The sequence below is a fragment of the Mus pahari genome, chromosome 4, assembly GCF_900095145.1.
Source record: "Mus pahari chromosome 4, PAHARI_EIJ_v1.1, whole genome shotgun sequence".
Lineage (NCBI taxonomy): Eukaryota > Metazoa > Chordata > Mammalia > Rodentia > Muridae > Mus > Mus pahari.
In genome coordinates this window covers 71,650,539-71,667,891 of record NC_034593.1, presented here as the reverse complement: position 1 = coordinate 71,667,891, position 17,353 = coordinate 71,650,539, and the positions used below count along the sequence as shown (strand labels likewise).

The following is a 17,353-nucleotide window of genomic DNA, read 5'->3' as shown; positions in this document are numbered from 1 at the left end:
GCAACCGGAAATCAGTTTTGCAGCATTTGGATCTGGCTGGAACATCTCTGCAGCTACAGTAAACCCTGCAACCTCAGCCCAGGGCAGGGACCAAAGCGCTGTCCGCGGTGCTAAAATCGGATGCGCAAGACTGGAGGTCTCTAAGAAGCACCAGGCTGCCGGGCTCTGAGCCGCGCTTTCTCGGCACCACGCAGAAGCTGCCAGGGCTGTGCAGGGTGCGGGGCGCTGTGCGGGGGAGGGGTGGGTGCGCGAGCTCGCCGCCTGCCTCGAGTCGCGCACGCGCGCCCGGGACTGCCTGCCCCTCTCTGTGACTTTCCTGTGTGTGTGCGTGCGTGTGTGTGTGTGTATGTGTGTATGTGTGTGCGCGCGCGTGTGAGAGAGGAGAGAGGGAGAAGAGAGCTCGGGAGAGGGTGATTGTGTGAGTGCATGGGAGGGTGCTGATATTCCCAGACACCGGGACCACAGCGGCAGCTCAGCTAAAAACTGCATTCAGCCAGTCCTCGGGACTTCAGGAGCAGGGACAGGACGCAAGGCATCAACAGCCACCAGCTAGACCTGGGAAATAAGGATTCTTCTGCCTTCACTTCGTGTTTTTTAGCAGCTCCTTGCTAAATTTCGACCCCAAAATGCAGAGGATCTAATTTGCTGAGGAAACCGGTCAAAGAAGGAAGAGGAGGAAAGGGAAACGAGGGGATATTTTGTGGATGCTCTACTTTTCTTGGAAATGCAAAAGATTATGCATATTTCTGTCCTCCTTTCTCCTGTTTTATGGGGACTGATTTTTGGTGTCTCTTCTAACAGCATACAGATAGGTAGGTACCTTTTGCGTTATGCCTTTGAATTGTGCATAATTTGGTGGTAATCTTTGTTCACAGCGAGCAAATTAATTCATGTCATGTAGACTTATGTCATACCTTGACTGCATTCCAGATTTAAACTACCTAGAATATACATGATTTTCTTAGGCTGAAGCAAAAAGAAATGACTATGCCTTTTGACACAATAGAGGGGAAAGGATCTGTTCATTTCTGACCCCGGGACTGCATTACTTCTGCCTTGAAGGCATCTCCTAGTGTGCTCAGATTTTCAAGGAAATAATCGCAAAGCTTAAGATTAAAAGGGAGAATATTTTTGGTCTTTAGACTCTCCCCCTTGCCTTAGATCCGTTGGGCACCTTTTGGACCCTTGCTGCCCAACTCACTGATTATGTTTATTATAGCAGGTAGTGTGAATAGGAGACTCTGGGGCTGTTGGGTGCTAGTATCCCACTCTTATCTCTCCAGGGCTTTGACATCGTTCTCTTGCTTGCTGTTTATTTTTGCAGGGGGGCTATTTCCAAGGGGCGCTGATCAAGAATACAGTGCATTTCGGGTAGGGATGGTTCAGTTTTCCACTTCGGAGTTCAGACTGACACCCCATATCGACAATTTGGAGGTAGCCAACAGTTTCGCAGTCACCAATGCTTGTAAGTAATGAATATTCATATCTTTCCAGTGCTGCACAGGGACACAGGGAAAGCAAGCTTGTGAATGCCAGTAAAGGATGGTGTGTGTGTGTGTGTGTGTGTGTGTGTGTTGCTGGCTTGTCATGTGTGGGTGGGAGTGACTGAACACGCGCGTGCGTGTGAAGGTACAGAGAGAAGGTGGCTATAATCTTTGGGACCCCCACTGGCTGGCGGGCAGTGAAGTGGGGAAAAAGGCACTGAACAGTGTGCCAGTATGTGCACCCTAGAATCTGGGGTAGGGGTTGGACTTGGGCTGTTCTTTCGAATTCAGGGGGTTCTTGCTTGATTCTGGCGCCTCTAGAGATGATCTCCCAACCCCCCCCCCCCTTGCGCGCCTATTGGCACTCTACCAAAAGAGAACACGCTGTTCCCCAGGGCGCGCTGTGGAATTGTTGGACAGATCTCATGCCCTAGTCCGGTAGCCTGGCAGGGCAGCTTCGACCTACAGTCCCCGCAAGCCCCGCGTCGTCCTATTGCACGGGACAAGTTATTGCAATGGTTGAGGAGTTGGGCCCGGGGCTATTACATAATGCCCACCCGAGGGGCGCGGGCACGAGACTGACGCAGGCCCTGACTGGCTGTGTGAGCGGGCATGGAAGGGATGCTAAGAGAATGGAGACTCGGAAGGGCTGAGGATGCGGGCAGCGGGGAATGAGACTGTTGATGGGGATGCCTACCAGATACAAACCTCAACCTGATCGCCGACAGAACAGGGATGAGGAAGCAGGAGCTAGGTGCATTCTCCATTCCCTGAAGCTACGCCCAAGTAGAGGCTAACGTGGCCTGAGTGCTCGCCAGCCGCGCGTGCTTTGTTCCAGGGTCGCAGACTCAGGCAAAGGCAACTGGAGACTGAGGATGACTGAGGAAGCGATTGCATCCAGCTGAGTTTTAAAATCTGAAGAAGTCGCAGACCAGCCATTTTAGCCTTTGCAGTTTTCAGTATCAGCCCCTGGCCTCTGCGTAGGGATCTAGAACTCATGAGGATTCTCTGGCAAGGCTTTGGGCAGAATGACTGGTGTCCAGTTGCTGGGCAAGTGCGAGGTCGCCCGAGGCCTGGGACTAGGTCCCCGCGCTGAGGCAGCATCCTTCGCGCTCCCAGCTGCTACCATTTCCGGCCTCCAGGCTGGCAGATGTTTCCTGCCTTGATGTTCTTAGCTTCCATTCCATAGATAACAATTTGGGGGAAGATGTGCAGGTGGTTCACCTCCCACTTTGGTTCCCCTGTAACAGAGCGGAAAATCACCAGAGGAAATGCCCAAGGCAGTGTCCCCACAACCGATTGCCATCCCACCCACGCCCCACCCCACCCCCGCTCCCCCAAAGCCTGTCATGTATTCTGTGCTTTAGTTCTGCAACACACCAGGGACATCAGCAGGCCAGTTTGCAAACCCTGTCCGCAAACAAACAAATGAAGAAATGCATAGCGTGATAATGTGGTTCTGGTCATTTATATGACCAGAATTCTAGTTTTTCTGAAGGAGCCTTTTAAGGATAGTTCTCTTAATATGCTAATGTTGAGGAAAGACACACACACACACACACACACACACACACACACACACACACCGAGAGAGAGAGAGAGAGAGAGAGAGAGAGAGAGAGAGAGAGAGAGAGAGAGAGAGATACACAGAGAACTTCCTCATAGAAGAGATACTAGATGGCTCAGTGGGTAAGAACATTTCCATCAAACCTGAAGGACCTGAGATTACTCCCGGGGTCTCTGAGAAGAGAAGGAGAGAAATGACGCCTGGATATTGATTGTCCTCTGACCTCCACATACCCCCTTCAAATAAATAAATGAATAAAAAATAAAAATAGAATATTATAGAAAAGTATCCCAAATGCAGTAAATTTTATTACGTAACAGACACAAAGAAAATGTTTTCAATAAATGAGAAAGGCGTCTTTAATTGTCCTATTTACCTACTGAATTAGGCCATTCCTGTGCTACCAAAGAAGTTTCCGTTTCTTGTGAGTTACAATTTGACATGCAACTTGTGCTGAATTTTACTCAGCTGCATGTGTATGCACAAATGCAGTGTAACAATGCGTTGCCAAGTGGGGTTACTCAAAGATTCTGAAATATTAAAACATTTTGAAAATATTGATAAACAAGAAGTTGATCGTTGATAACAAATAAAGAGATGAGCTAACTGGGAAAATAATAAATACACCCACCAAATTAAACGAATGTTTCTCTATTCCAACAGGTGTTGAGCCACTGTATTGGGGCTCTTTTAGGCTCAGAGATTGTAGTTTGTGCGGCATGTATCCTCAGGCCAATATCGTCGAATGGGTTTATTTCTAGTATGAATTGTACTGAAATGAGATATGTGGTGAGAGTATGCACACGTGGAACAAATACATTCTTTTCTTTTACATACTGGATTTCATATAGCTGACCATAGTTCTAAAAGGCAGTATATTCAAGTCTTCATTTTTTGAAATAGATTTTTTTTCCTTTAAAAAATGTCACTGAAGCAAACATTCTAAAATATACATTCCCAGATCATAAAACTACCCCACCCACAGAGCAGTATACCGGGCTCTAAAATAACAGGAGGAAACAAGGGAAGCAATGCCTCAGGAGAAGCCAGGACCTTGACTTTGCAACTCCAGTGCTGTAAGCTTACTGACTACAGACAACTAATATGGCACAGTAACAGAAATGAGGCTCTGCAAACAGAATTTTCTAGAGTCCACATTGGCAGGTGATAAAAAGTCAATTTATATATTTTTAAATGTATTTTGTCCCTTTCGAATTTTCAAAACTTGCAAAGACAAATATTTGCCTTGGAGGTGGGGGGCTAAAAACAGTAGAAATGGTATAATTAATTTTACTCTTTGAAGGGAAGAAAGGAGATGAGAGCAAAGGAGGCATATGTGTGCATAACCAAACAGTCACAACTTCCAGGTTAAATAAATAAAAGTCTCTCTTGCCCCATGTATGAACGTAAACATGGCCATTTAGAGTCTGCTCTGGGTTTTGCCCCAATGCAAATAGATAATTTGTTTCTTTGCTGTATTTAGTCATCTTTCATAGAAAAGATACAACAGCATTAAGTACATTGATAAGTAAGATCAACATGTCTTTCCCTCATTTCTCTGGAAACCTAAAAAGGTTATGACAATGTTGAATTGTATGAATTACTAATCACTGCTTCTAAACAAGATTATTCTTTATCCTAATGAGTGCACAAAATAAAAGTTATTTGTTAAGATTTATTTTTAAAATATCAAAGCTTTAGAACAAAGGGATATCATTTTTTCAGAGGAGTGGATCTGCTTAGTGACTTAACTGTGTTTGTGAGATGGATGTTCCTACTCAGGAGCCGTGAGGCTGACATAGAGTTAAATGTCTACTGAATGGTGTAAGAGTTAAATGAAAGGAAGTCATTTTATTCTGATCTAGAATGTGCTCTGCTGCACTCAGCTCCCACACCTTTTCAGTCACAACCTGATGATGAAAATACCTGTTTGTTCCCATTTTGTTTCCATGGATACCAGAGAAGACAAAGACAGACTTCCAATGTGTTTCTTTCTTTTTCCCCTTCTGCCTTGTATTTTTTTTTTCTTTTCAAGCCTTTCTTCTCTCCCCACTGAGCCCTTGCTCCCCCCTTTCCTTTATTTTTGGATAATTTTTCAAATGAATGTTTAAATACCTTTATTATGAGAAAAAATTCAAAGCTAAAAGAAGAGAGAAAATTGAGACTATCATTTTAGCAGGAGTTGAAAGCAGTGAGGGACCTCAGAATCCAATCTTTCACCCACCCACCCATCCACCCATTTATCCATCCATCCACCCATTTATCCATCCATCAATCCATCTATCCATCCATCCATCCATCATCGATCCATCCATTCATCCATCCATCCATCCATCCACCCATCCATCCATCCATCCAGTATCATATTCCTAGTACCTTCCAATTGTCAGAGAATAAATGAATATTCTCCCAATAACAATTGCTTTCTAATCATTTACTTTCAGTGGTTTTGAAAGACTTGGAAATGCTATACTTTTCATGAGGAGCAGCCTCTGAGGTCCTATATGAGTAGTTTACTATGAGTGTGGAGAAGAACTCTAGTAGGTCTTCATGAGTAAGTCATCATAGTAAAAGAAAAATCTCAAATTTTTGAGAAAATAATGAGTTGATATTTGTGTTTCTATATACATTCTAAGGTTCTAAACAAGAAGTGTGTTTAGAAAAAATTTTAAGTACTGTATACTATGAATGATTTTAGTAAAATTGAATATGGGACTAATTAGAAAAAGGTTTAAAGTAGAACTTTTAAAATATGTTATACATATGTGTATTCAATCTCCTACAATTTGGGGATTAAAGAACAAATAAATCTGCTTATATGTATATGTTTTTATTCATTCTAATGAATTATCATGATAAATAAGCATTTATTTAGCTAATAGTAATTTAACATTTTATATTTTAATTCTATAACGGTACAGACATTAAAAAATTTTAAAATTACATAAAATAGTGATTAAAATATTATTTTTCTCTGAGCCAGTAGATGGGGATGTTGGAGAAAAGATTGTGCTCCATCAAACTGCTGCACACATTGAATACATTCTAGGACCTCAGAAATGAATTTATTTGGAGAAATGTAAAAATGTCAATTAAACGTATTTGGAAAGAATTGAATATGTTTGGAAATAACATTCAGTAAATACTTTAAGAAACAGATTGTTTAAGAGTTTATTTTTAATTAGAAATTTCTACATATTTTTGCAAACGATCACAGGCACAGAATTCTAAAATAATTTTTACACACACACACACACACACACAAACACATGTACCTGTGTGTGTGTGTGTGTGTGTGTGTGTGTGTGTGTGTGAATGTATCAGATTTTAATTTTTACCAAACATTAGTTCTAAGATGTCTTTTCTATCAGTGGACTTTAGTACTGAATTGTTGAAATTGTATATCTGTGTCCATCAAATTATTTAATGCTTGATAGCATTCAGTACACTGTTTATCGAAGGAATCCTGTGCATTTGGGGCATATGTGTGCATCTCTGGTTTTAATTATAGAATTATGTAGTAATTGATTGCTCAGTTCATCACATATAGCTTTTTCCTTGAGAAATATACTAACTATAACATAGAAGAGTTTAAAGAAACCAGAACTAACTTGGATGCTGTTATAAAAAATCATGATATGAAGGAAACAAACATGAACCAGAAAGAGAACCTATTGCCCTTTCAACTGAAACACTAGAGAAACTACATAGCTCATTTATATCAAAATAGTACTATTCCACTCCCCTCCCCTTTTTAAATAGGTAATTTATTGTTGAATTATCGGTACTGAAAATTTTGTCTTTTTAAAAATATTTATGTATTTATTTATTTATTGGTTTTTTTTTCAAGACAGTGTTTTTCTGTGTAGCCCGGACTGCCCTGGAACTCACTCAGTAGACCAGGCTGGCCTCGAACTCAGAAATCTACCTGCCTCTGCCTTCCAAGTGCTAGGATTAAAGGTGTGCACCACCACTGCCCAGCAAAAATTTTGTTCTTATTTAAGAAATTTCAAGAAAATTGAAGAACACAGAACAGAAATTAGATTGTAATTGGTTAAAATAATTGTATTTTGGACTGAAACTTAGTATGTAAATAAAAATCAGGACAAGAAACTATAGCATGGTTATGTATTTAACTGCTATTTGAGATCTTGCTGCTTCTGTCTGGAGGATATTTTGTTTCTCAGCAAGTGTAAATAGGCAGGTTACTGTACTGTGACATTGTGACAACTGGGTGCTCTCAGGAGCTCTCAGGCTCTCTGGACATCTAGGGAATATCCCTTCAGTTATTTTCAAACTATGTGTAATCTTGAAAAATATAAGGAAAGAAGCAGCTGTTTGCTAATGATTCCAGTGTTTCAGACACTGTAAGAAAAGTCAGCTACAGAGGACACTCTATCAGAGGTAGAATAACTAAAGTGAAATGAGAAATTATTCTTCTTCTTTCTTTCTTTCTTTCTTTCTTTCTTTCTTTCTTTCTTTCTTTCTTTCTTTCTTTTTTTTTTTTTGTCTTTTCATCTTGCGTTAGAGTCAAACATTGACTGGGGTGTATTAGCCTCTGAGTACTATTCCACTCCCCGCCTCTTTGTAAAACAATACTGGATTCTACTGAAGATTCTACGGATCCTATTGAAAGAATAAAACTCTCTTAGTGGCAATTTTTAGTCAAAATTTTTGAGATTATCTCAAGTGAGTTTAATAATTATCTAACCTGTTATAATGTTGTGCCCCTTCCATAAAATTGGAAAATGAACTTTGGAGCTCAATGTTGAAATTTCAAAACTAATCATGATTTAAAATTATATATATAAAATATACCATGATTTAAAATTTTTTATATTTTTTGAAACGATGGCTACCAATTTTGAAGAAAATCCACATTTTCTTCTACTCTTTTAGTAACTCTTTAGTACTAGTCTTCTAAGACGTCATATAGAATAATTTCTTGTGTTTACTCTTTTAGTGAAAAAAATTAACTGAAATGTCCAGAATTAAAAATTTGTATTCTTTAGAGAACATTTTGAAATGAGGGGCATAGTTACCTGTTTGGGGCCAGTTACTCTATTTGCATTGTGTATTTGTACACACATTGTGTGTGTGTGTGTGTGTGTGTGTGTATTGTGATTACTTTGTATACATGACTTTTTGTTTTCTTCTGCACATATATTTTATCTTTAAGTTAGTCTCTAGTAGTTTTGGTCTGTGTTTTCACTATATTGATAATTTGGGGGTATATTAACTTACTATATTTCATTTTTACATTAGCATATTAATTGGATCAACTGTCTAAAGTGCTTACTTCTAACTTATAGATTAAGGCTAGGAACAATTGTAAGATTTAATATGTTAAACTTAATAACCGTCTTTAGCAAAATAGAATAAGGAGAGTTGTGAAATACCAGTCCCATTTCAGAAAGACATTTTTAAGTAAAGAATTTCTTATGTTATTTTGATTTATCTGTATCTTATGCCTAAAAAATCATTTCTACGTCAAAAGCCATAATTCTTTTATAATTTTAATATTTTGAGACTTCTTCAGAAATTTACGTTTTTTAGTTTTGTAAAATCTATTTAGTGCTTAATTCTCCATTTTTTGGCAGTTATTTCAATATTCAAAATATGATTAAAAAGGAGGTTGGACTGAGGATTTTCCTAAATTTTTGTCTGTCTAAAGTAATATGAATATAGTACCTTCATGCTATGATATTCCCTTCTTCGCATGTAAAATTAATTCTAAATGTTTGCTATTTTCTTCTTTTGTGTCCCGTTGAAGCTGTTACTCTGATGAATGTCCACGAGCCTCAGAAACTATCCCTGCATCATATGTATTTTGTCTAGTTTACTAGACACCCAGATTCTACTGATAGACAGGGAACAAGTATATTTATATAACCCGAGACTGTCTATTGCTTGAATAAAATATATGTGTCTCTTGTATAATTCTCTACCCATAAAAGAATATAGACTAAATTATTCATTTTCATGTCCAACATTGAAGTTTGAGTTACATAACTTGACATCAGAAAAGATTGCGTTATCCCATTAGTCTTTTATGGCTGATTTTAACCCTCAGTCAGAGTTTTTTTTTCTGATTTAGCATTCACTCACATTCCTCTAACATCAGCCCAGTTGCTGCAGCATGAATGTCACCCACGGGATTATATAGGTTTCGTTTCTTATGTGTGAGTAGGGTCATCATGTTTAAGCAATAATCTCCAGATCAATGAAAATATTCTCTGATGTATATTGCACATACCATATGTAAAGCGCAAGAACATAGACCATGAAGAGCAAGGGGACACATCGCAGGCACTGGAACTTTGTCACTAGCCAGAGCTGTAAGAATTAACTTTCGAATTTCCTCCCTCTTTCTCTCCTTTAACTTTTACTTTGGTTTGATGTCTGCTTCACTTTGGTCTTTTCCAGAGTGAATCATCTGAACTGCCATAGGGCTTTTTACAACTGATTGAATTCTTATTGTAAGATTAATTTTGATGTGGTATAGAAATGATTTACTGTGTGTGGGGGGAAATAAGGTAAGGAGACAGTGTGATTGTTCCTTTGTCAAAGCACAACACTGAGGTGTTTTATCATTCTGGGATGGGAGAAAAAAAGCTGCCTTAAACACAGAAGATGAAACAGTGACAGAAATGACTTGGGAGGTATCATAGCTTAGGAAACAGTTGACGCATATAGCTACACTGTGGCACCATGGGATTGTCAGGTGCAGCCATTCCACATCTGCTTGATAAATGCTAGTAAGTTTATTTCAGAAGATCAAGGAACAGTCTATGTCAACACTAATGAGGCATTTTTGTTTATTTAACATTCACACACACATATATACATTGAACAATAATCTGGCTATTTAATAAATAGACATATTTTAAATTTTAAGTAATTATAAAAATTAACAGTGAAAATACTTTTTGGTTTTTCGTGACAGATGGAAATTCATTTGAATATTTCTAATACTTGAAATCTAGTAACTCATGAGAATATTTTTTAAAATTATTGATAATTCTCAAATATTTTGGCCTCAAACTTGGCACCTTTTGCCTCAGCTTCCGACATAGTAGGGTTAGGATCATGTTCAACAGCTAAAGACAAAACTAACTTTAAGAGAATTATCTGAAATAAAGTTTTTAGGATAAAACAATAATAATTTCATTATAAAATATAAGATTGCATTCTGGGGAGTGTTTGGTCAATCTGAAGATGATGTTAAATAGACTTTCATGGTGCTAATTTGAAACAATGAAGACATAATTATCAAGAGATTTGTGTCTGCTATTTGTTGTGAATTACATGTGTTTAATGGGGCTATTCATTTGCAGTAATCCAGATAACACAGAAATAGTTTGTATAATGGCACTTCATTTGTATGTGAGATATTGGCAAAAGGAAATTGGTATGTTTAGAGATATATTTGTGCTTGTGTGTGTGTGTGTGTGTGTGTGTGTGTGTGTGTGTGTGTGTGTGTAAAGAGAGAGGGGGAGAGAGAGACAGAGACAGGGACACTGAGAGAGGTTTATTAATTTTTCTTAATATACTTTGTGTTATATCACATTTTAATTCATATTATCTTCTTTTGTGAAATGTATTTCATATTTGTGAAATGTTGAATTTCAGTTTTACTTTGATTTATGTGAAAGATGGTGAGGATTGCTTTATAACATCTGAGGTCTTTCAAATTTTATAGTTTAACTCGTTCTTTTACATGGTTTTATCTATTCGTTGATAGGCCATTGACATTTTTATACAGAGAGACTGTTTTAAGGTCCAGGGCCATAACTCAAATGATATCAAGAACGTAAATACTTTTGGCTCTTTGCAGCAAAAGTTCATAATATCTTGAGGTTGCTATCTTAGAAAGAAATCAGTCAAGGGTTAGCATCTTAGTGAAGAGTGAAGGTTTTCTTCTGTGAAAATTAAGAAACATACACGGTGAATTCCTGGAACCCACAACCCTGAAGCACCCTGGGGACTGCCTTCCAGTCCTGTGCCTGGCTGTAGACTCTGAAAAGTTTCTTTCCAGTTTCTCAGTTTTCAGCTTTGTAGAAAGCTATCGTCCTTTACAGGATTTCTTGAAGATATGGTCATAAAACCTGGAGGGATGAACTTGGCCACACATATGTACAAAATAGCAAAATTTGATTATTATTAGTGGATGCCTTTGATGATGACTTGCTAAGACACATAATGTCCTATTAGTATCTTTCTATAGAGCTTTGACACCCAAGCAGAACAAATGCTACCTAGTGACAAAGAGGCTAACAAAATTAACCACAGGGACTACTACAAATACAGTGTAGACTGCAATTAAATGTGAGTGACCATCAAATTAGAGTTCCTGACATTGAGTAGGGGTGCATCCATCCCCTTTATTGTGTATCACACCTCAGAATGCTGAAAAACGTTTTCTTTAGTAAACCTTCCTACTCTAAAGTTATGATATCTCAGCACTTTACAGAATCAAGCACTTTATAGATTCCCAATCTTTCTCTTGATTAATTAATTAAATTATATTTGTATAAATGAAAGGCATTCTGGAGAGTCAAAGGTTTGAATTCAGGCAGAAACAGGCTTGAAAATAATTAGCAGTTTCATGGCACAATACATGACATTTAGTCTGTGTAAGATAAGGTTCACTTTCCTTGTCATACTTGATAATACAATTAGAGGTATTGAGTGGTAAAATGAATGTCCAGATGAAATTGTTACAAGTGAGTCAGTATACCAGAAGTAATGATTATATTTTCGCATCATTTTTAGAAAAGTGTTGAGTATGTATTTTCAGGAATAACTTTGGCATCCCCCTCACCCACAGCCTCTTTCACAGATAAGTAGGAAGAGCTGAAATTTGTGCATAAGTTAAATCATAGGTTTACACTACTTATTTCCCCTTCTACCATTAATGTATTTAGGGACCAACAGTGGAGGTGTTAGGTTCCCATTAATAAAAAGGCAAAAGCAGTTTCATTTTGAGCTCTCTTGGGAATCAGTAACCTACAGGTTGTTGATGGCTAGTGAATCCTTTGTCATATTCTTTTGACAGTGTGAATTAATGGGCTTTATTTGCCTGTTTCTCATCTGCTAAGATGTGTGGAATGTTTAAAAATAATTAAAATAACTACTCCACTTGCTTTGTGAAACATAGACATCCGACTGGACACTTAGTCACAGTAATGCATGAAAATATTAGAGACTTATCTAAGCTTTATGAAGTTTCTAGAATAGTCACTGCCTCACTTTGGTGTTACTTTACGTTAAGTCAGCAGCTATATTACTCTAATGCAGTGTAGCAAGAATTTGAAACATACCTACTCTTTTAAGACAAATCCATAAATTTATAAGGAAAGCTATACATCATGGGTTTGGAATCAAGGTTGGGGCAAAATGTAAGGCATAAAAGAGAAGTACTGTTCTGTTGAGTGCCAAGTCAATCTTGTATGCACAAAAAACTGTCACAGAATTTGTCTGTCTTCTTCAAACATTTTGTGGATATCTGTTCTATGCTGCTTCCTTCAGTAATGTCAAATGTGACAATAACAAGAACAGTTCATATACTGGAAATCATTGGTGGTTCATGAAGTCTATGGCAAAAGAAGTTACTACACCAACTAGACATTCTTATTATACCAGATTGTATAGTTATTGTTTCTTGTTCATTTATAAATCTTATGCTATGCCTTGGATGGAGAAGTGAATTGAAGTATTTTAAAAGTGAAACTGTTAATTGCCAATCTTGTGATGAAAACATAAAAAATGATTTTGGAGGTGAAAAGTCATTGTTTTAAATATTGTCTTTGCACATACTATTGAAAACAAACAAAAAAAAAGATTTTCCAATTGTGAATACTACTGTTGATAACTATAATGCTAATTGAAGATCTTTAAAAAATATTTTCATTCAAGTTTGAAGCAATAATTTGCAATTTATTTTGTGTACCACAATCTCTTTAATGTACTTTGAATTGGCACAGACAAGCTTGTTTGCTGGTCTTTAAATAAATGAATACAAATAAACAAATTTCGTTCTTTATTGAAACTAGTTTAGCTGGTGATTGATAATCAAGCTGTAATTTTTACAATGGTAAGGGTTGTAACATATTTTCAAATGTTAATATAAATAACAATTCTGAATAAGCTAAGTAACACAGACATCCTACCATCATAACCTTAGTTCTAAAACAAATGTTATTTAATCTAAACATTGATCATACAACAATCTAAACATTCCTGGTGTAAAAAAAATCATGATTATCTCAAAAAAGTAACTTTTATGTATAAAAAAAATAAAAAGAAACTAAACCATTATTTGAAATAATATGTTGCTGTTTGGGGTGAGTTAAAATTTAAGCTATACAGAAGTTTTGAACTTTGACTCTAAAGGCATTTATAATAAGGCTTATAGAGGATATCAGAGAGAAGAGGAGGTCTGGAGTTACAGTGTATTCTGGACATAACAGGATTGCTGGTGAGCTGTGCTCATTTTCTACAGAAATGAGATTCAGTTTCTTTAACGATGTGGCCTTTGGTAGATCACACATTCCAGTGGTTGGCTTTACACATATGAGCCTAAGGGTAGTACAAATTGGGCTCTGAGAGAGAGAGAGAAAGAGGGAGGGAGAGAGAGAGACAGAGAGAGAGAGAGAGAGAGAGAGAGAGAGAGAGAGAGAGAGAGAGAGAGAGAGAACAACCAAGAAACTCCAAACACTCATGGAAGATTCTGAGTGAGGAGTTGAGAGAGACGTGAGGAGTGACTATGATCATATAGATTGTATGCATATATGAAATATTCAAAGAATTAAAAAAATTATATGGAAAATTTTGTTCAAAGTTACACATAATTTTAAAATGCTGCAAAGGGGATGTAATCAGTATTAATTCTGCCCTTCATCCCACCCATTTGTCTGAGATAATCTTTATCAGAAGCTTCTAGAAATGGGAAAATAGTAATAGTATAGTTGTTTATTTTGATCACCTCTTCCTTAATGTACATAGAATTCATTATTATTAGCATGGCTTGTCTTCCTCGTACTTACTTCTCATTAGGCTGTTATCCATCCTGAATTTTGCTGATGAATCTTTTCTTCTTCTCCTGTGTCGTTACTTAAATGGACATCTTTTCTGTATGATGAAGGCAGAACCCAGGATCATGCACACACTAAGCAAGTGTCAATCACTAAACTGTATTCTTTCACTCACTGTTCATTTCCATTATCTGCACATAGGATTACAGAGTAAACAGTTACAAACATAGTAAATTGCGAACAAATAGTAGTAGCAATTACAATTTTTCTAGGTGTTTAAAAAGATATAACTTTATATTCCTACTTAGTATGTATATGTTTCTGGTACTGACACCTGCCTCTTAGTGCTCAATTTAAACCTTTTAAACTTTTACTACAATATTTCTTATGTAAATTTTAGACAAGAAGATGCCATTTGTATTCGTGTATGTGTGTGTGTATGCACTTGTGTGTCCGTAAATAAAGTATGTACACTTTACCACAGTTTTGTTTAGTGTATGCCATGTACACTTTTTACTTATTGATACATGAAAGTAATATGCATTTCTACCCACCTGTGCAGTCCTTTTGTCTGGTTCTCTTACTGTTTTGTCTGTTTGTTTGCTTGCTTGTTTGTCAAGACAGGGTTTCTCTGTGTCACAGAGCATAAAAAGATAAAGCTGCTTGTGCTTTTCTTTCATATCCTCCGAATTTTGATTTTTTTTTTGTTTCAAAGTAAATCATCTTGATTTATTTATTATGCATAAAAATCCCAGGAATCCAACTTCATTTTTCATTTCATATAAACAGTTGTCAAGTATATAAAAATTCTATCTTATTTTCTTGACTTGAATTCTATCAGATATAATTTTCAATTAAATAGTTCCTCAAAGAGTTAAAAGCAAAGAATTTTCACTGAAAAAAAAAGAAAGATCAGAACTCTATTGCAGTCAAAGGAATGCAAAGTTATGCAAGATATTTGTTTCCTGAGGAGCACAGTTACCATAAATTGGGCTTCTATGTTGCAAGGTCTCAGATCAATAAAAGAGTGTGTCACATTTTGAACATTAGTTGAGCCCAGAGGGATAAATAGAAGATTTTATTATGTTTTTTGGCTCATGTCACAGCACCATTACTACTTAAATGGGCTCTTGGTTTTGCATATTGCCTAACCCATATCAAGTTTAAGTAATGGGTTGTGATTATGACTTGGTTTCTGAACATCACTTTGAAGTTAATTCAGTGTAGCAATCTGCATGTGCTCACAATGTAATCTTTAAGGAGCATAGTCCATATGTGACAAATGAGTGAAAATTATCTCAGATACTCATGGCTATATCAGCCAATGTGAGGTTTCCTTTCCCTCTTGTCTTGAAACTGTCATTCTCTAAAACATCCCAATGTGAATGTATATGTCAGAGAAAAGGAATTTCAACTGAATCACTAAAGAAAATGTGAAAGTGTTACATGCAGCAATAAAAATCTTCAGGTTATTTTATAGTACCTGGCAAGGACTGTGCAGTTTGGGTCTAATATCAGGGAAACCTGTAAATTTTTAACCACTTTATTTTATGGAACTCTGAATGTTACGCGGCCTTGATGATAAGGTTGAAGGTGAGCAAGGATCTGGAAGTGAGGTTTTTGAACCACCTTTCTATGGGCATTAAAATGGAAAGTTATTTCTATCTTTCAGTGTAAGTTAAAGCAATATATTATATTCAGTTTCTACAAGGCTGTAGTTGTCTCTTTATATTTGAGTACATATTTTCATGGAGTTAGAAAGAATTTTTCCTGGAGGAAGTAGAAAAATATGCCTTTAGCAGCAGTTTCAATGCAAAAATTTGAGAAATAGATTTTATGAACAACATAGTTTCATTTCTTCCACCACTCAGTGTGATGATTCAATTTAAAACGTTTTTCAGATTTGTTTTATTTTATGTGTATGGGTGCTTTATGTATGTGCGTGTCTGTGCACCACTTGTGTGCCTGGGGCCTATTGAGAACTGGAGCTACAGATGGTTGTGAGCTGCCACGTGGGTCCTGGGAATCACACCCAGGTGCTCTGGATGAGTAGCCATTGCCCTTAACTGCTGAGCCATCGCTCCAGCACAGATTATTCCAAAATCAGTGTAAAAACCTTCCTTAGCTCTGATTGAAATGTTATTCTTAAACTAATTATAACTAGTAAACTAGTAATATCTTAAAGCAGAAAAGTTGGAAACCTAGAGAAAAACATGTGTAATCATACCCAAAAGATAATTATTATTACTATTAGTAAAATTTTCCCAGATGTTTTTGTACTTATTTTTATAAGTAAACAGTTGGTGACATTAAAGCTGTTTGCGAATTTAACTTTTATTATTTCATAAAATTATATTGACCAAGGAATTAAATACCTATCTTCATTTTCAGTAATTTTGGAACATTATTTAATGTATTATTAAATTCTGTTGCAAATTAAAGATCTATATTTTCCTAACTCTGATAAGCATATTATTGTTACTGGGGCAAAAGCCATGGGCTATTTAGTTGAAGATTTCTGATTATTACTCAAAGAATTCTTGCCAATTTCTAATACCACCATCCAACAGACCACGAAGTAACTAGTCTATCAGGTTCTCGATCAACATCACTGTTAAAATATGTGAATCTTTTATATATTTGCTATCTAATAATCCACATATTAATATATGAAATAATTTTTCATGTTTAGTGCACACTCGTGTTTAATAAAATATTTAATTAAGTTCTTTGTCCAATTTTCACTAATGATTTTGTAATTATTTTATTAAATTGTTTACATTTAGTTATTTAAGGTAGTACAGATAGGTGGGACTAGATGGCTTCATGTGCAGTAATTTGCTGCTTTCCCCTACTAAGGCCCACACCACTTTAGCTGACCTAGTATCGCTCAGATCAGCTGGGTACCCTCCAAATCCAAGTGTGGGAAGAAGACTGCTGAACTTTGCATCCAGCAGGGAGCTCTGTGCTTGTGACAGCCAGCAATGTCCACAGCAGATAACAACTTTGGTCAATAAAAATCTTTTCAATTGTTACTGGGCTCACTATTTTTCCTGTGATTTAAAGAAAGGATACATTTAATTTTTAGATATTTTCTTTATTTACATTTCAAATGCTATCCTGAAAGTTCCCTATACCCTCCCCCCACCCCTGCTCCCCTACCCACCCACTTCCACTTCTTGGCCCTGGCATTCCCCTGTGCTGGGTCATATAAAGTTTGCAAGACCTTTCATCTTAGCTCTAAATTTAGTCTCTGTACCTATATC

The 17,353-nt window shown here is 36.9% G+C and overlaps 1 protein-coding gene across 5 annotated transcripts in view; it reads left to right on the top strand.

The window, feature by feature from the left end:
- Window positions 1-273: 273 nt before the first annotated feature.
- Window positions 274-17,353, top strand: part of Gria2 (glutamate ionotropic receptor AMPA type subunit 2) — a 114,384-nt gene continuing 97,304 nt past the window's right edge. For 3 of the 5 annotated variants that reach the window (XM_021196100.2, XM_021196097.2, XM_021196099.2), the window contains exons 1-2: window positions 274-812; window positions 1,325-1,465. In XM_021196100.2, coding sequence (XP_021051759.1) covers window positions 725-812; window positions 1,325-1,465 — 229 coding nt within the window. In that variant the 5' untranslated portion in view covers window positions 274-724. The remainder of the gene's footprint in view (window positions 813-1,324; window positions 1,466-17,353) is intronic. The other 2 variants (XM_021196096.2, XM_021196098.2) reach the window with 2 other exon arrangements.